At 37.2% G+C, this 19998-nt stretch overlaps 1 protein-coding gene across 1 annotated transcript in view; it reads left to right on the top strand.

Moving 5' to 3' along the window:
• The window catches only part of FMN2 (formin 2), a 160531-nt gene that overhangs the window by 43447 nt on the left and 97086 nt on the right, over positions 1–19998 (top strand). The window contains exons 5-6 of the mRNA XM_086460400.1: positions 10286–11886; positions 12956–13100. Of these exons, the coding sequence (XP_086316526.1) occupies positions 10286–11886; positions 12956–13100 (1746 nt within the window). The remainder of the gene's footprint in view (positions 1–10285; positions 11887–12955; positions 13101–19998) is intronic.

Genomic DNA, 19998 nt, shown 5'->3' with positions numbered 1-19998 from the left:
AGGATTTCTTAGGCCTTGAAGGAAGGATGAGAACGCAAATAGAAGTATTAGAAATGAGGGAAACGTTTAATTAGAGCCTGAAAGACATCCTAAAGAAGTTTGCCTACTCGGCCACTAGATGGCAGTTAAGTATTTCTGAATGGAACGTGCAAGACACTTGTAAATTATTCCCGTGGGGTCCTGCAGATCCCCTACAGTGAGAATATTAATTACTTTTTTTTTTTTTCCAGTCAAAGTGGTGGCTTTCTGGAGGTTAAAAAGTTAGTCTGTAAAAAGTATGCACGCTTACTGTGTTAAATCTAACCAAGGTTTAATTGAAGCATCTCTCAAAGATAGTAAAACAGTGTCCTAAAACCAACGAAAGTCCTGAAACGTTAAATGTCTGGAGAGTTCTGTTTTGTCACTGTTAAATTTTGGATTTTTTTAAAACCAGATAAGGGAACCCTTTTGATTTGGCCTACAAGACTTCTGGACGACTGTCTTTGTCGTGATAATTTAAAAGTTTTACTACTGAATTACCATAATTTAAATAAAGAGGTCAATTTTCTGTTGGATATGAAATTCATTTCTTCAACCATAATCCTGAATCTTTTCCATTTAGTTCTGATAAGAGGGAGATTTTAAAAAAAAAAAAAGTGCACGGACATAATTTTTATAAATTTGTTGACATACATAGAATATAAATCATAGACTCCATATTTAAATAAAAGTAAATAAAGTGGTATGTCAAGCCTGCGTAGTAGTAACTAAAAGCAGTTAATTCTCAGAACAAATGTTAGTATTTTGTATTATATCCAGACTTCATGACACTTGAATTGACTTCCATTGTTTTGCTTAAAAGCAGTGTTTGCCTCTTTAAAATGAAAAATACATTAGTATAATTTTCAGTGGAATGACAATAGCACATTTTTGCACTCTTCCTCCTGGCCATGGTGACACTAAAGTTTGTTTTGTTTTAATGTGTGTTCTCAATGTTAATGTCTAGATGAAGTTTTACTCATATGCTCATTCAATTTGAAAGGCTTTTTATTCTTTTTCCACTTTGATATGTGGCATGCTACCCCAGTTATAGCTCTGAAATAACATCAAAAATGTAGCGTAATTTAGGGCTGAATAGGCATTAGGAGGTCATGCTGCCCAATCCTTTCCCCACCAACACCCTCCTCCAAGCAAGGCTGGCTTAGACTTTTGGTTGTTCTTCTCAGGACTTTGCTCGTCCCTGAGGGTGGTATGTGGTAGTGCTAATATATATTTCCTGCTTTGCCTGATCAGTGCTAAAATGATGAGTCTTGCTGCATCGCTGGTGTGATGTTTTGATAGTAGCTTAAGGAGATGAAAATGTATACTCTAAATGCACATATATTTCCTGTGAGTTACTCCTGATTCAAACACTGCGTACTTATAGGCTTGATTAAAAATTTTAAGAAACTCTTTGTCAAGTTCAAGCCATTCATCCAGTTGCATGACTTCTACATTGCAGACTCTTATGAGAATATGGCAGAGCATAATATAAATTTGGTATCTTGTAATCACAATGGGCATTCTGCTTTTCCCATTTTGACTATGCTTACACTTAGACAAAATCAAGACTTGGGCAATAATAATGTCTGAACAGTGTGCTTGCAATTCTACCCAATGGAAGTTAACTTAAGATTTACAACTTGCCTTCTATCATTGGTGGGAAAGCAAGAAGAAATGAGAGTAAAACCGAGAAACTTGTTTATTTTAGCCAGAATTACTTGGTGGTACTTAAAAACTTTGACTATCTTTTGAGAGACTTTCTCAAGAGATGAATTACTCTACGGGATAGGGCTTGGATAGGAAGAATGTATACCTCTTTTTGGTCCATCTGCGTGTGATTCTGAGCGCTAGAACATTTCTTACCCTGCCTTTTACAGTGAGCTTCTTGTAAAATACTAGCAGATCACTGTCATTTCTCTGAGCAACCGGTAAATAGAAATGCATGATAGGCATAGACTTATTGAAAATACAATTTTGAATTGTTTTCTATTTTCTTCTCTGGCTGCTCACTCTTTTTACTCATGAAAATAGGGAAATTGAGATAGTGTTCATTCCATCTATTCATTCCGGGTCAGAGCAAAGTATATAGCAGAGCTATATTTTATAATTGTTAAAATACAATTTTCTTAAATTCTGACTCTAAAACAGAACGCCTATTTCAGATTAAAACGTATAAACTCCTCCAAAAATATGATTTAAATTGGAAGTTTGGTTATTTACATATTAAATTCTTCTCACCTTTTGGAGAGAAGTGAAAACAAAGAGGTTTTGTATAGTCAGTTGTATCACACTGTATTTGGATTATATAGAATATTTTAGGTACTATGGTATTTACCTGCCTTCCAAACTTTTCATAAAACTCCACAGAAATTGAACAGAACAGCTGAAAAAGTCATATTAAATACAAGAGAGCACCATGAAAAACTGCGTATATAAGTTTGTGTGCATGTATATACACACACATACATGCACTTTCCATAACACATATCTCCAAAGAATATCTGGTCACTGAAAGAAAAATTCTTCTTGTGACATTCTTGGTAGGACAGACTGATCTCACTTGTCAGGTTGGCTTAACCTATTTGAAAGATCTCATCCAGTCAAAAGTGAGCCCAATTCTAAAGTTTAAATTCTTCTTTTATGTTTCTCAGCATTGAAGGTCAGGTGCCACTTTGCAGTCATGTAGATCCTGTGAATTTCCACAGGACTCTATGTGTAAAAGAGAGATAAGAAATGCTTTTCCTAGTAAAAATTAATATTTCTTTAACAAAAAAACCCAACCAAAACCAACCATAACCATGGTATATTGTCATACTTGAATGAGAACTTTAAACTGAGAAGAATTTCTGCTCTTTGGACACAAAACAGAGGAGCCAATTTAACTTCTACTGTCAGATCACAAGATAGTTATCATCAGGTTATCCATTTTAAGTTGATATAAGTAACACCAGTAAGATAACTTTTTAGAGAATAAGCCCAAAACTATTGATAAATATTAACTCTCATATTCCTGAATGTTTAATTACTTTTGTTGCTATCAGTATTCAATTTTTCCTGAAGAGAGAAACGATTTTTTCTTATGTCCACGATACCAAAAAGTTTTTACTTAACCTCTCAAAACATAAAGCTCATCTTATGACGACTTGATTGTGATTGATGTTATTTAATGTTCTTTCACCCAAAATGATACAGCTTTGCTTTTAGTATAGCCTTTACATCTTCAAAGAGTTAGAGAAGCTGACTGACCTCCAGCTGCCTGCCTTCAGCATGTTCATGGATACATTTGTGAAGGCTCTGATTCCATTTCTCCAAAGTTCCTCAGTTGTGAGTAGTAGGCTCGTATTTCAGGGTAGTGAAGACTATTCATCCCTTTCTACAAAGATTTATTCTTACTGTGGCTATTTTTTTTCTGCTTATTCCCTGCTGGAAGCCTAAAACAAAAGCAACATGTGAACCTCCCATTTTGTGGTCTGGCTGAACTCTTGGATAAAAAGGGCAAGTACTACGTAGAAGTATCATACTCTGGACAGTTGCTTATCAGGATGTGGCAAAGCTCACCTGGAAAATCATTAGCTTTTTTTGATCTCCACTACTGGAAGTTAAAGGCGTTCTGAGTCCTTCAAATTTAGATTATTAATGTTCACATTTTGGGCAATAGAATCCTTCCTGTTATTTCTAGCATAAAACCCAATATAGTTTCTTCATATAAAAACCACATAAATAATAATAGAATGAGGCAGTTTACATGGTGACTACTTCTCAGGCTGCCAGTCAATCTCAAGTTGAATCATAAATCAAGAGAAAGCCTGGTGTGAGATAGTTCAACTCCTTTCTCTAGTATGCCAATGTAGTAATGTTCAAGGTATTCTAGATTTTATATTGTACTCTAAAAGAATGAGGTGGATGACTGTCTTGGCCTGGATACACAGGAAAACTACCCAAACCTTTTAGAGTCACAGTTAAAATACTTTAGGACAAACTCAGATGACAGAAGAAAGGAAGTGATTCATCATGTGATAGTCATTTCAATAAACAGTTTAAATATTGATCAGAAAATAAATGCAAAACAGTTTTTATCCTAAATTTTAAGGAAATTAGTGACTCTTAAAGTACCTATGAGATTGCTAGCACAGGTGGTTAGATCTTAGTTATCTCTTCATCTTCTGAAAGATCCAAGTACAGCTAAGTCTACTCTAGCAGTCTCTTATTATGTTAAAATTAATAAAGTTGAACCTCTTTTTTTTTTTTTTTCCCCCCTCCTCTTTCTGTGCTCGTTCTCATTTACATATTTGTTTTACACTTGGTAAGTGACAGAACAGTTAAACCAGTTTCCAGGCTAAATGAAGCTATGTAGAGGAGCAAGACTATTTTGAAGTCTTCATTGTTTACTGTTGTACTGTTTCATACTTCTCTAATTATGACACTTCATATATGCTAGGAGAGAAACCTTCAAGACTAGAGGGAGTTTTTTTGGTTGGTTGGTTGTGGGTTGGGTGGTTGGTTTGTTTTTTTTTTTTTTTCAGTAAAGCAGGTCTAAAACTTTCCAGGCAATCAGGCTGAAAAATTTGTGCAGGCTAAAAGTAATATTATGTAATACAACAGTAATTATACTTGACTGCTGTGTAGCTCAGTGATTCTGTGAGATTTTATTTTCTCGTCTTGTCTGTAGTCTACAAAAATTCTTTTGAGGTTCCTATTGTAACAGGACTTGAGGATAACCTAAGGCTATATTTCAGCTTAGTTAAGAGTCTTGCAACTTATAGAGAAAAACTCTTTCAATCTTTGATGTATTTCAAGTTGAGTTTTGCTTTTTATTATTTACTGAAATGAGAACTGTAAGGAACTGGGATCTTATCCTCTGAAATGCACTTAACTCAGGGATAAGGAATTCAAACAGAGGATTCAATAAATTGAATCTGAACAAAACTGAATTCTTCTGACTTCCAGCTTTACAAGCTGGTATTTATAATGCGTACATCTTTCTTCAAAGGTCTATGCTCCCTGCTGATCCTGTGTTTGTTTATTTGAATTATTTGAATTGCAATAATTATTGATTTCTGCATGTAACATGTTTTTTTTTGTCACCCATGATAGGTTATGACAAAACCTCTTGGTTAGACATGTCCTGGCTCTTTAGGAAAAGCTCAATAGTCCCAATGCCAGCACAGTGCAGGCTGGTGTAATCCATCTGTTGCAGTGTGTCACTGAGTCGGAGATTAGCTCATGTCCACCAAGTAAAGTCCATCACTTCAGGCTGGGCAGTGCACTACACCATTTCTATTTCAGGGCTTTCTTCAGTGCTATCTCGGGGAGCTATGCATCATGTTTCCTTGTGGTTGTAGAAAGAAACATGGACTACTGTGAAAATGTATATCCTTTGTCCCTATATGTGCACCTTCAGTACAATAAAAGCTTCTCAAAAAAGATTTTATCTCTTAGTCTGGGGAATAAACTGGTATCCAATACTAATTCTACTCCTTCAGCAGTTCTCCCTGATGCCATTTAAAAGTTTGCTAGCTTTTAACTCATCTTCTACTGGTATAAAGCCAAATGCTGCAATGGACTTCGAGGATCAAGTGAAATGTGAGAATCAATTAGATAGGTGCTATTTTGTTTGAATGTAAATCAAATGTCCATTTGACAATCGCTGTAGCACTAAAAATGCCTGTTAAAATGTTGTCTCTCCTTTTTGTAAGGTGGTTCTACAGTTGCAAGAACCAGCTTTGAAAATGAGACAGCTTTAAAAAGAGAAGCCTGAATAGAGATCATATTTCTCTGACTGAATTAAATTCTTCCTGTGACACTACTTTGTGCCATTCGGTAGGCATGTGTATTCAAAAATTTTTGCTTTGCATAGGAAAGAAGCATTTATTAACAGAGCATCTGGAAGGAGCATCCTCCCAAATAACTGGGCACTGCTAGTACCACCAGGTGTTGACTTATTGGAAGACCTGAGGGGTCATCTTTTGTCATCTTAATCCTGTTTAACTGTATGTTTCTATTCCCTGTGTGTGCTTGAAGTCAGGTAGCAGCGTAGACTCCGGTTCACGAATTCTGGTTTAGAGAAACTAAAAGGTTAAGGTTTTTTTGGGGAAAAAAAAAAAGGCAAGAAATATAATCCTAACATCTAAATATGAATTCCACATAGGGAGGAAATTTTGTGACACTAAGTGACAAACTGCTGAAAAAGATCAAACTGCTGATGCAACCTGTTGGCTTGTAATAGTATAGGACATTAACTTCTAAAACTAAACTGTAATATGTCTTTATTTTTCATATATTCAAAAATTATGATTAAGAATTACCATTCTGTTTATCTCGGGAAGAAAACCACACGTTACGGCTGTTCATAAAATATATATGTAAAAGAAAGTTGGGATAGACAGATAAATTTATAATATAGACAAACATATGTACGTGCCTATATATACATATAGACTAGGGCTAACTTTCACAGATGTGTGGGCTTTTTTCTGCCTGGAAATTTAGTTATAGAAGAGTCTGTAGGTTTTAGTCACTCATCTGAGAAACTAGGATGTCAGACCTGGTAGAGGAGGTAGCTGCAGTCTGAGCTTTTACATGTTCAGAAGATCCTGGACATGTTCTATCTATATACATTAGCTTTATACTGGACATCTGATATGCACATGTGGAAAACATGACAAGATTGGAATGAATTGGTTGTAATGTACAGGCTTTTGGTACATGTGCAGATCCAAGTGTACAACCTTTACCCAGTAAAGCCAGTATTCCCAGATTGGTCGGATACTGTACACACACAAGCCTCAGTGCAACACAAACACAGTCAGGTCAGAAGTCCCAGATTGAGCATCCAACTTATCGCACATGGAACATGTACAACGTGTTTGAGAAATGCCGGATGCAGTTCTATAGCCATATGCCTCTGGAATTTTTTTTCCTGCTCACATCATTCACGTTCAAGTCACCCGGATAAAGCAAGGCTTAAGCTTCCACCTTTCTTTCTTTCTTTCTTTACAGAAAGAAGACTGTTCCACAGTACCTGGGTCCTGGGTAAGAACTCTAGGCAAGACAGAGTTCCCTCATATCTCTTTTAAACCCTGTAGGTTTCTGCTGTGGAATTGTCCTTTGGATTAAAATGAACTTTCTTTTCATTATGTGGGGTTTTTTACCTGAGTCTTCTTGTTCTTGTCAACAGCTTTCGACCATCTTTTATGTGTATGAAAAATTAGGTCTTCACTTGCTTATTCTTCTAAGAAAACTGTCTAATTTTCATTTCTGATTGGACTTGCATATATTTTAGATTTCCTTCCTTGTGGAGAATAGTGGAAACATGCTTTGGCTTATGTTTGTTTGATACAGCCCGTTCTGATCTAGAGGAAGACTTTAAACTTCTGGCTAAGGGAAGGACAGAAATCTAAAGAAATTAGTATGAGGGCATCTTAAAAGTCAAAACAAAAAATATCTCTGTATATCTAAAATAATTATTGAAGCATATAAATAGCGGGGCTTTGATTTGGTTTGGTTTTGGTTAGTTTCTTTTATAAACCAATCTATTTAAAGTATGTAATTTCCTCTGGATAAATATCTCTGCATTCACAGCAAAGTCTTTTTTGTTCATAATGTGCTGTTTCTGTGAAAACCTGGATATATTCGTGATTGTTAGGTGACAATGCGATAGCAAACCACCAGGTTGTTTGAAATGCCATGCCTCAAGGACAGCTGAAAAATTTTTTCTTAGGGCATAGGATTAAAAAGTCTTTTTAATTCATCAATATATTTTTGTTTCTTGTCTGAATTGCTTAATCATCTCACTTGATTGCTCATTTTTTTAACTTAAAAAAATGCTTCTCTTGAAAGAAATGTCATGTTCTGCAGGGTAAATTCTCTTGTAAAATACTGAATTCTAGGTTTTTCATGTAGTTCAGGCATAATGTCAGGATTCAAGGATTACCTCTTTTTCTTGTGACGTTGAATCTAATCTTCGGAGTAAACGAGTTTTTGAAACAATGAACTGTTATGAGATCAGCCATCATTAAAGCAAATCTCTTCAGAACTATTTAATATTGTGTGTAATCCTGTTGACTTCAGTTTGTGTCAGGAATGAACTTTCCAATTCAGATAGAATTGAGAAGCTGTATCTGTTGTAAATCCCTTGGTGGTATGTTCTTACAGGAAAATGGGAGCTTAGCAGAGTTTCAGTCTGGGGAAACTAGATTTATTCTCAAATAACTGAAAACTGGTGTGTGGCCTTAATAATCCTACGAACACATTTCCTTTGATAACGTTGCCTTTTGAAGAATTGATAGGCCTTTTTATATTTGCAGGTGGCTGGCAGGGGGATAAGGGCAAATGAAACAAAGGGATAATAGAATATTCTCTTTTTCCTTTGTAATGAAGTTCTTCAACAAACCTGTTGCTGCTACAAAGTATTGAGTTATTAAAGGAAACTGAGTGGATTGAAGCATGATGAATAGTCTGTGATGCAAATGTCTTTTTCAGCCTTTTTTCCTTGTTGTAACACTGTTTGTTAATATGTCTGTTGCGTTCATTCCTTCACTGTTCATTGAAAATCTTTTTTGATGTTTCATTCTGTTTTACATTTCTTTTCAAAGTTTGGTTGGGAGACCTAGTTGTAATCCATAACTTTTGGTTCAGATTGCCATTCCAGAAAGATCAAACAACGTAGGGGTTGTAAGTTTTGATAAAGGTGCTTCAAAATCAAACAATGTTTGGTTTAAACGTAGTAGTTGCTGGTTTACTTCTGAGATTGCTTTAGGACAGCTTTGAAACTCTAAGATAAACATGAAATTGAAATTTTATGTTTGAAAACCGATTCTGTGCAGAAACATTTTTTTAAGTATTAATGAACATATATTTTATTAATAATCCCCAGCTGGAAGTTACAACTTCATTTTCCAGAAAGAAAAATGACTTTTAAATGTTTCATGTGTGAAAGGATGAGGTGAAAAACATCATCTTCCTGAAACAAAACAAGGCAATTAGTATATCAGGTATTGCATGTTTATTTGTAGGCTTCTTTACAAGACCTGTAAAATCCGAGTATTTGAAAGATTTCCTTTGAAGTAAGCCTACAGTCTCATCCATGAAGCATACGATTTTATAAAAGGGAACAAAAAGGCACTAAACTCTTTTGCTGTAAACACTTGGGAAATCTGTTGCATGACAAACTTAATTCAACTAAATGCTTGAATTGCTGACCAATATTCCAAAGTACTAAAAAGTAAATTCATGCATCTAGAAAATAATAAGTTCTTTATGAAAAGATTTTGTGTTGTAAAATCTTTTCTGTTCTATCTCCTTTTAAACTTTCCTGAATTAAGTACAAATAGCTGTTTTCAGACTAGGTTGCTTCTTCTGGTACCTTTTGATAAAAGCGCATACCTATTAAATTTAGTACAGCTTGTTACTGGTATTTATCTAAAAACATACTGTGCCATTTAAGATTAATGGTTCCTCTAGTCAGTCTACAGCAGACAGGATCAGAGGCTTCAGAAAAAGACATAAAAAATGTGGAAACTATGAAGTACAGAATAACCATTCCAGACAGGAAGCTTTTCTAATGTAGCTCACTTGCAGTCTGTCACTTAGCAGGGGAGTTTCAAATTTTGGGTGGGAGGATAGTTCTCCCTTAGTTTTTTCTTACTTCTTTTCTTTCGCAAGCATGCTGGCTGAAGAAAAACATAATTACTCTGTTCTGAGATTAGCTGGTTTGAAAAACAAATTTCTGTTATGTTCTGCATTCCTAATCTGTATTGTATCATTACGGTGTATATTGAAACCCAGCGGTCAGTAGTATGTTGAGTCTGTTATGCACAGTGCATCCCCTTAAAGAAACACTTAACATTTTAAGTTAACAGAATTAAAGTAATGCAGTGCCCTTCCCACCTCCAAGTTTGCATATCCATATGTACACAAATGCTTGCAGTACTTGTACTCAGAGGCTGGTTGTTTTCTTGGTTAGGGTATGTGGGGGGAGGGAGGGGTTGCTGCTGACTTTTGGTTTTGCCAAATATAATCACAGTCTAAAAAATGGTTATACTGATGAAGATAGTTTCATAATGAAGCAAGTAATTTTCCTAAACTGTCTTCTTCCACTGTAACATGTAGCTAACCAAAACGATACCTGTATTTTTAAATGCTTGCTATAACTTGCTTATTTCTGAACCTTTGTAATACCAATATTCTTGATCTAAATTTAATTTTTTATATAAAAATGATCAATGTTATCTGTTTTGTGCTTATTACTTATTTTCTTCCAAAGGATGATTTTGAGGTGAAATCTGAGGAGCGTGCCAGTGTCATCCAACAACTTGAGCAAACTATTGAGGATCTGAGGACCAAAATTGCAGAACTAGAGAAACAGTTCCCTGTTACAGAGGTACAGACTGCTGGGAGGGAGCAAGAAAAAGAGCACACACAAGCAGTCTGTGGAGAGCTCAGCAGTGTGACTTTGCAAACAAACGAAGAGGAGACTGTACCCAGGACTGTGTCACAAGCAAGATCTGTACAAACGTCACCAACAGAGGATTATTTAACATGCACAATGCCTTCAGCCAATGCACTGCCACAGCCACCGCCATCCCCGCACTTAGAAGGTGGAAAAAGTAAAGGGCCAACTCAGAAATTGCCAGCTCTAGAACTACAGCCCACATTTTGTTCTGAAATCTCATTAATTCTGTCACCGAAGTTAATCTCAGTGCCACTGGATGCAAGCCAATCAGTACAGAGTAACCTGCAGTCACCTCTTCCAGGACCTAAAGTTAATTTGTCCCTTGCATTTGAAGGAGAGACTGAAATGCCAGCTTCCCAACAGCCTCTAAGTATTGCAGATGTATCTTGTAGTGAACATCCTCATTTGCCCCTGGAGCCCACATGTAGCATTTCTCCATCACTGCCAGCCACTGAACTGGCTGCTCCCCTGCCTGGAGCATGTGGCCCTTCCCTTGTTGCTCCCATGTCCATGGCAGGAGTACCACCCCCACCACCCCTGCCCAGCTCAGGACTCCCTCCTTCTGGCTTAGCAGTGCCACACTTGGACCACTCTTTGCCGGGTGTCATGATGCCACCACCCCCTCCTCCTCCTCCTCCCCCCCCACCTTTGCCAAGTGGGGAGATACTGATGCTGCCTCCAGCCCCTCTGCTCCCATGTGATGGAGTTCCACCACCACCTCTACCACCACCTTTGCCTGGAGCAGGAGTCCCACCACCTGTGCCCAGCTGGGGCATCCTGCCTCCCCCTCCACCACCACCTCTAGCTGGGGCTGGTGTCCCTCCACCACCACCTCCTCTGCCTGGCCTGGGAACGGCACCTCCACCCCCAGCTCCACCTCTGCCTGCAGCAGGACTGCCACCACCCCCCCCACCTCTGCCTGGAGGGGGCATCCCCCCTCCACCTCCTCCACCACCTCTGCCTGGAGGGGGCATCCCCCCTCCACCTCCTCCACCACCTCTGCCTGGAGGGGGCATCCCCCCTCCACCTCCTCCACCACCTCTGCCTGGAGGGGGCATCCCCCCTCCACCTCCTCCACCACCTCTGCCTGGAGGGGGCATCCCCCCTCCACCTCCTCCACCACCTCTGCCTGGTGCAGGTGTCCCTCCACCACCCCCTCCTTTGCCTGGGGTAGGGATGCCACCTCCAGGCCCACCACCTTTGCCTGGAGAAGCACCACCCCTTCCAGCTCCAGCCCAGGGCAGCACCTACCCAGCAATCCCACAGGGCTGTGTGTTTCTTCCTCCTCCTTTACCATCTGGTTTATTTGCAATGGGGATGAATCAGGAGAAAGGGAGCAGGAAACATGTGATAGAGCCTTCTCGGCCAATGAAGCCGCTTTACTGGACAAGAATTCAGCTCCACAGTAAAAGGTAAGTTGTAGACTAGTGAAGAGAATGGTGTTTTCACTTTACAGCTGTCCTGATGGTGTCATACATTATTAGCAAAAGTCTTTATTTACTGCTAGGCAGGTCTTTGAGAGAACCTCAGTGCAAAAAGGATTTTATTTGTAGCTGGATGTGTAAATGGGATGTCTGTTTTTGTTAAAGTGCACAAACTCTGAGTAATGTTATTTGCACATGAAAGCTCTTTGAGGGGAGCTGTCCTTTGGGATTACATACCATGCATTGATCAGAGATCTGGGGGCGACTGTGTGCTACTAAGTGTTCCATGAGATGGTTTTTGAAATGTTGTATTTATGCTTTCCCTTCAACTTTCAAAATAGTATTGGTCTTTTTCTGGAGCAGATTGCAAGTTTTGGTAGTGTCTTCCCTCTGGATGAGTGTATGCTGAACACGTTTTATTCCTCTTCTTTCCTTTCTCCAGTGACCTAGAAATCCTTTCTGTTTTTTTTTTTTCACTTCGTACTCTCAGCAGGCAGACTCAAACCGCAATTTATTTGCATGGTAGCATAAGCCTATTCTGATAGCCCTTATTTTGATGTGACTTTGATATACTTGGTTTTGGTGGTTGATGCTTTTTGTTTGTTTGTAAAATATTATTCTTGGTCATGAAAGAAGTTTTCTTTTGAATCTTTTCTTTATGTCTCTGAGTACTGATTATAAAACCCTTTTGCTGTTACTTAATGATGAATTTCTCTTTTCAAGTTCTTGCCACTGTCACATAGGTGATCTGCAGATAACTGTCTATTTCTACCTCTCTTTGTGCCCTTGTCTGTATGTTCTATAGCCTATATACAGCCTATTTATATTCCTGTATATGTAAAGTGGGAAATATAAATGAGCCTGATCATTATCATGTGTGAACAGAAAATCAAATAAATAAGTACAGGGGAGATTCAACAGTATATCTTATCAAAATGCTGCTAGTAGAAGCTAGGCAACAACATCTTAAATGCTGCTATTTTATTTTCTTTATTCCTCCATTTATGACCTTATTTAGTTTGACGTTGCCATACATAGGTCTTTTGCTTAACTTTAGAGATTCTAGTGCTTCACTTGTGTGGGAAAAAATTGAAGAGCCTTCCATAGATTATCATGAGTTTGAAGAACTGTTTTCTAAAACAGCTGTTAAAGAGAGGAAGAAACCCATTTCGGACACCATTACAAAAACAAAGACTAAACAAGTGAGTACTCATTTAATTTCAGATCTTTTCTAGGCTGGTTTTTGCATAAAGACAGATTTTTGCATGCAGCTGAGAAGAATTTTGCCTGGTGTGAAATTGTTACCATATATATATATACACACTATGCAGAAATACAACAAAATGAGAAAATGTAGGATGGATTTCAAAGCTATTTGTGTGAAAGATTTCTGTATGTCTGAAGATTTCTTTTTATATAAATTACTTTTCAGGTATTATTTTCTTAAAAACATCTTTGCTTTATCCACTTTAAAATTAATGAAAATAAAATAATTAGGTGCATATATGATGCTTTTAAATTGATTGCATGTGTGCAATGAACAGTATATAAATTATTCTGATTAATAGTATAAATAATGAGTTGCATATGAATTACCATGACTTCAGAGAAAAATTATGTTCAAGAATCTAAATCCTAATGTTATACCAAGCATAACAGTTCTAACTTTGTGTTGTGTTTATACATACAGTGAATAAGAAGTTTATGCATACAATAAATGACAAGCACAGTTGGAAAAATCCAACATTAATCAAACTGATTTCTTGAAATGGAATGGTGTACAATAAAATAAAAATAGGAAACACATTTTAAATGTAGACGTTTAAACCCTGGGTTAAGAGAATTGAATCTGAATATTTATGTGACTAGAGAGCTGTAATCTTCTCGGTATCTGTGTGAAAATTGAATAGTGCTGGTATGCTAAGTAATTTGCAATTAAACTTTCAGGCTGTAGAGGAGAATGTTCTTATGTAGAATCCTAAACAGCGGTTAAAGTTCTTGTTTATCTCATCTTCACATTCCTGTACTCAATTCAAGACTAGGCTGTTCTTTCCATCATCTTTTAATGTAAAGGTCAACGCTATACAAGGTTTTTTCAACATTGGATATACAGTGGAGCTCTTCAGCATCTCCACGCAGTAGATCTTATGTTTGAATATGGCTTCTTCACCTAGCGGTTCCAGAGATCTTGCACCTACAGACAGGCTTTGGTCAGCAATATAAATGCACAGGCACTCTACTGTGCCGGCAACGTGCTGCAGGCAACAGAACTGGTAGTGAAGTTAGGATGATTATCCCAAGGTGTTGGGAAGGATAATGCAGCCACACTCATGTGGCTGTTCATCACACACCTCTGTGCTGTACTAGGCTGTACAAACCAGGATGGGAGGAAAGGTAACAGTGCTGCTGCTACCTTGGTGTCCTGCAATAAATCTCCAAAGTGCAAGACTATTGCTATTCTTCCTTCTTTCCAGAAAAAGCCCCTTTAATGGTTATTCTTAACAAATTTATTATGATAGCTCTATTAGTAAAAAAGGGAGTGCAAAGGTATACTTGATGCTTTGCCTATGAACTGTTGGTCCATTCACATTTCATGAGGTTTAGTGATACAAATCGCTAAGCAGAGTAAAAGTGGCAACTGTTTCATTCTGTAACATAAACAGTAGTTAGAGAGACAGTGATTATGAATAAATGTTAGATGTGGATTTTAATACTAAGAGTATTTTTCTTGCAACGACAAAAGTTTAGATATGTTGTCAAAAAATAAATAAAATGTAGATAAAACTAAATGAAAATGACTGATTGTTCTCAGCTTCTTTGAAAAGAACAAGTTGTTTATGACAGAAATTTCCACACAGAAGTTTAAGGCAATCTAAGTAGGTGCTGTCCTCTAGAACGAACATTCCTGTGAGCCACCTGAATTGACAGAAGAGAAACCTCTGTGTGTTTCTCTTCCTCTGGTGATCAAACATATGTACTGCTTTCCAAAAAAGAGAGAAATTGCCTAATGAAGAAGTCTGATTTGTTGAACTGTAGTATCTGGGGGGAAAATATCAACCAAATAGATAATTGCAGGCTTTCATTAGAATTACAATTAGAGCTATTATTTATTTCAGATGTCAAAGTTAAATGTTCATGTGTGTGAATCCAGTTTGGGGTTTTCATAGTATCGACATGAGACAACTGAAGTAGAGCGGCTTCACAAATATATTCTACGTATGCCCTCTCAGCAGTTTGGAATACAGGCCTTCATTTTTAAAATTCGTTTCATTTATACCATCGTAAACACTTGGCTAATGAAGTCCATCCATATTTAGCAGAAGAAACGGTTATTTGGGGAAAACATGGCTGTAATTCCACAAGTATGTTTTTATAGGAAGCACCAAGTGCTCTTTAAGTGGTTATGGACTTACATGGCTTCTATGATAGTTACAGGTGTTGTAAAGATCTTACAAATGGTGTTTCCGTAGTGATTTTTATAGGGACGTGTTATGCAAAGCAGATGTGTTCTGTCACCTGTTGAGCTACAGAGGAGCGTTGTGCAGAACAGAATCTGGACCTGCAAAGCTCACTCTGTCCCTCTCCAGGAATGCTCTAGTCTGGCGATTGGTTTTCTTTCTTGCATTGATGTGCGGATATGCTGAACGGATTGCTTAGATGGATTTGATGTAAAATACTAGCTGCGTTGGAAATAGTAGTCAGGAAAAAAAATGCCCAGATAACTTTCAAATGCATGAGATACTTGTTACTCTAGGTAAACATCTGATTTTAGTAAAACAATGTTTTTATTGTAAGCTGAAATAAAAATGTATTTACAGAGGAGGTGACATGGTGGGTGGTGGTGGGAAATTCTGGCTAATCTGAAGAAAGATTTGATGGGTTTTGGGATGTTTTAGTGGGTGAAAGTTTAACCATTTTGGATTATTCCGCTGTTCTGATCACAGAGATATTTATGCTATCTGCTGTAGAACATATACACATGTTTTCCTGCGTATGTATATAGATATGCATGATATAATTATTTCGAAATGGTGAGCCAGTTTTAAGTGGTAATATTATCTATATTGTTGTTGGTTGGTTTAGGTTTTTTTCAGTTGTTGACTGAGTTAATTTCACCCTACCCAAGTGTTGGTTCTAATTGTTTTTGCCTTGGCACGATAATCTGCAAGTAACTTAATACAATATAAATCAATAATGCTTTAAAAAGAAATCGATATTACATCTAGCACTGAATGAAGGCCACATTAAAAGCCATTGCAGAACTTTAAAGCAAGTGAAATAACGAAATGTTAGTATTTATTTGTGAATGCTGCTGATTTTATTCTTACTGTCTCTCTGTGTCAAAAGCTGTGATTTATTTTGCTCTGTTAATATGTATATGTCAAATTCTCAGCTGCTGTAAATGTGTGCAGGCTCACTCAATAAGAATGCCTTCAAAATCTTCAAAGAAAGTCCTTTATGGGCTATATTATAGGTGGGGCTGCCATTGCTACCTATTAAAGTGGTCTGGCTTTCATTAGAAGTCCCTGTTGTTGTAACTTTGCCAAAATTTAGCTCTTTAGGCTGCAAGTTTTGTTGGGTTGGCTTTTTTCCCTCCACATTGGGTCTCTCCTTCGTTTTGCCAATGCTAAGAAAGAAAACGAAGTCTGGTTTTGCTCATGTCCACATAGTTTCATAGACTTGAAATATGGAAAAAAATTTATCAGATACATGTTTTGTTAGTGGTGTAAAGGTTTTCTGAATTTTTGCCACTCTACAGTCTATATCTTAGTTCCTGTAGCTCAGGACAGACTTCAGGTATAATTCTAAAGATTTTTTCCTAACCTTGTTCTGGCAATCAGAAAACAGGGGCCAGGAAGAGAGAGGCAAAGGAAGATTAAGAAGAGTAACTGGGAAGGGAGTGAAGAACTAAGATCATCTGACAGGTGGAAATTTAGATTTCTGATTCTGTGTCACCTCTTGTTCTCTCTAAAGTAATTTGTCTCAGAAACTTGTGAGTCTGAGGTATTCTTAACCTGTATGTTGCTCATCAAACCTATGGTATTTGACCTGAGCAAAGGGTGAAAAATCGCTCTGGAGTGTCTTGTTCAGCTGTGCCATGTAGTTACAATACTAGCTTTGGTTACATGGCTGGATGGGATTTTTCATAGGACCCTTTCTGTAGCCAGTGTGGACCATGTGGAATAAGCACAGTTCATAATTATTACTTAGGAAATTAAGCTGTAACCTGAGCAAAAGGTGGTTTTATCAGTTGTTGCAGCACTTAAAAAACATGTAATTAGTGAAGTGGGAAGGAAAAGGATAGTCTCATGATTAAGGCCACACACTCAAGAATGACAGTAAATGCAATATTAAAAATGTACTTACATTGCGAACATTGGCCTGTGTGCACTGAATGGGTTCAGTGGAAAAATGGGAATCAGGAAATCTTGATATCACTGTCAGCATAATAAGTATACAGAAGGGGCTCAGCTGACTTGCATAGATTGCTTTCCTAACTTTTGAACAGTCATCTTAGAAGCCTTACTGATAATCCTCTAACTATATTTTTGGAAAATAATATACATGTGACTGCAATGAACTTTTCAAGAGCAGACCATGTGTTTATAATCAATCATGTAAACAAAATAAAAATCTTAAAGATATTCTCATATGGAAAGTCCACTATTAATCTATTGACATTAAGATTTTAATCAATCCCTTCCACCCCAGAAAATAAATAATTGGTTACTAAAGTTTCATTCTGTTTCAAAAGCCTTAGATGCAAACAAGATGTATCAATAAAACTGTTTAGTTAATGATTTCAGCATTGTCGAATTTTTAAGTTGAACATAAAGAAGTTGCGGTAATAGAATACCCCTAGAAATAAAATATTAATTGGTAAATAAGGTAAATGCCATATTGAGTTAACAGATAAAAGTTTATTCCTGTTTATTCATTAACAAGGAATGACATGAGGAGAAAAATAATTTTCTGAAAAGGAGGGTTTATTAGCTCTACAAACAGTGGAGGCACTGTCTTAATAGCTTTCTGCATCCACACTTATTGATCTATTACCTGTGTCAATGGCACAACCATTTGCTGTGATTTTATGTACTCTCCTGAGATAGAGTTGGGGTTCTGCTGCCCCCCACAGACAGGAATTTTAGAGGACCTGATGCATCATTCTTATTTATACATGCAAATAATTAATAATGTTATGAAAATTTTTCTGAAATTAAATAATATCAAACTTTTATTTGGCTTGTAAGAATAATTTCTTTTATAAGATGCTGTATGAAAGTGATCTCTGGTTTTTGCCTCTCATTCGCTTCTTTTTATGGCTTATTGCATGTTTTGTTATTATATTTGTTTTGTAACTGTATCTACAAACTATCTGTTTGTTGCAAACATAGTTTTACCTGACTGCATCAATATATCAAATGTCTCTGCCTGTTCAGGCTTCCCAGGTTGATGTCCTCTATTAACCACATGCATTTCTCATTCTTCTTTCCTTCCTGCTTTCTTTTCTTTAGATCACATATTTTTCAAGTTCGAAAACAAACACATGATTTTGGCATCTGACAATCTTGCAAACTCATCCTGTGACCTAAGAGCTTTGTGGGTTTCCTTGTTTTGTTCATGTATCCTCACTAGCACTGAAAGGTTTTGCTGATGTAATGGCCTGGTTTAGATGCTGCTGCTTCTTACAGGTTCTGTATGGACAAGAAATGTTATATTTGTTTCTTAACCAGAAGAGCTGTGTAGAGTGTCTGACAATGGCCCTCATTGTGTTTCTCTATGCTCTGGAAGACCTCTGCAGGGGAAGGTCTTACTGAAAGTTTGTTCAAATAAAGAGAAAAATGGGCTCTGGGCTGGAGTGAGTGAGCGAGCTGCAGCTGTTCTGTAAGACTGAAAGCTGCATATCTAAAGAGCATAACCCAGATCTTGAATCCCAGCTATCTTGAAAGATAGCTGCCACCCTGGGCTGTGTACAATACTTGCCGTACCTGACATTGTCGAGTAGAGGCACCTTAGTTATAGCCATCTTTCCAGGGAGGCTGGCGATCTCACATTTCCGTAGCCAGTAGTTCTACACCTTTCAAGTATTTTCTTCTCCATCTCTTTGTGGTGCTTCTGACTCCCTCAGTGCAAGGGCTTAGTGCAGTGGACATTGTAGCATTGGATGACACCGAGGGAAGAAGAAAAGACAAACATATGGAGATAGCAATATGCATTTGTTCTCCCATCTCTGTCTTCATTGATTTTGCTAAGAAGGCAAGAAGCAACACCACTTTTTAGTATAGTAGTTTTTAAATCTGGTCAAGAAAACTCAAAGTGCTTCAGAATTAGATATGCATATGGATCTAATGTGTTTCACCCAGAAATTAGAGCTTAGTGTAGTGGTCATGATGACTTAGTGAAAAAAAATCATCATCTAACTTAAGTGTGAATGTTTTTGTCTGTGTTAATATCAGATCCTAACTGACTTACAAGTTAGATTTTTACTGTGAGCATGAAAATGAAGGGTTTAAGATTAACTTATGTATTTGTAGAGAAGTATTGATTTTGCAGATTTTTCCTTACCTTATGACTATGTTTTGTTACCTAGTGCTGACTTGAGTACAAACAGCAAGAACAAAAAAGTTGTTATATTCATTTGGAGTAAGTCATACTTTTTGACTGTAACCTTGTATGCCCCTTTAAACGTGGGACCAGTAAAGCTTTTACAGCATGGGGTTTTTTTTGTTTGTTGTTGATACCTCCTACTAGATATCATAGTGGGCTCTCATATTTCTTTGGGAGTTTTTTTTTTTATTTGTGTTTGGGTTTTTTGCATTCTTTATCCCTTCCTAAGCACTCCTCTCCCTTTTTCCATGTCTGTCTCCCTGATTCAATGTGCTAACTTTTTATAAAATAATTGAGACTGTTAATCTCCAATGTCTTCGGGAATGCAATATGTTTTGCAAGAGTTTGCAAAAAATGTGTGTAATTGCGTGCCTAATTTGAGCACACAGTGACAAGATTATTCATAGCAATTGGGCTGATCACCTGCAAAAGCTACCTGCTGAGTGCATTCCAGACCATGCATGAAAATTCTGCCTTTTATACAGAGTTTCT

The sequence above is a fragment of the Leptosomus discolor genome, chromosome 2 (genome assembly GCF_034619465.1).
Source record: "Leptosomus discolor isolate bLepDis1 chromosome 2, bLepDis1.hap2, whole genome shotgun sequence".
Taxonomy (NCBI): domain Eukaryota; kingdom Metazoa; phylum Chordata; class Aves; order Leptosomiformes; family Leptosomidae; genus Leptosomus; species Leptosomus discolor.
Note: the sequence above shows the minus strand (reverse complement) of the source record. Positions and strands in the feature narration are given on the sequence as shown.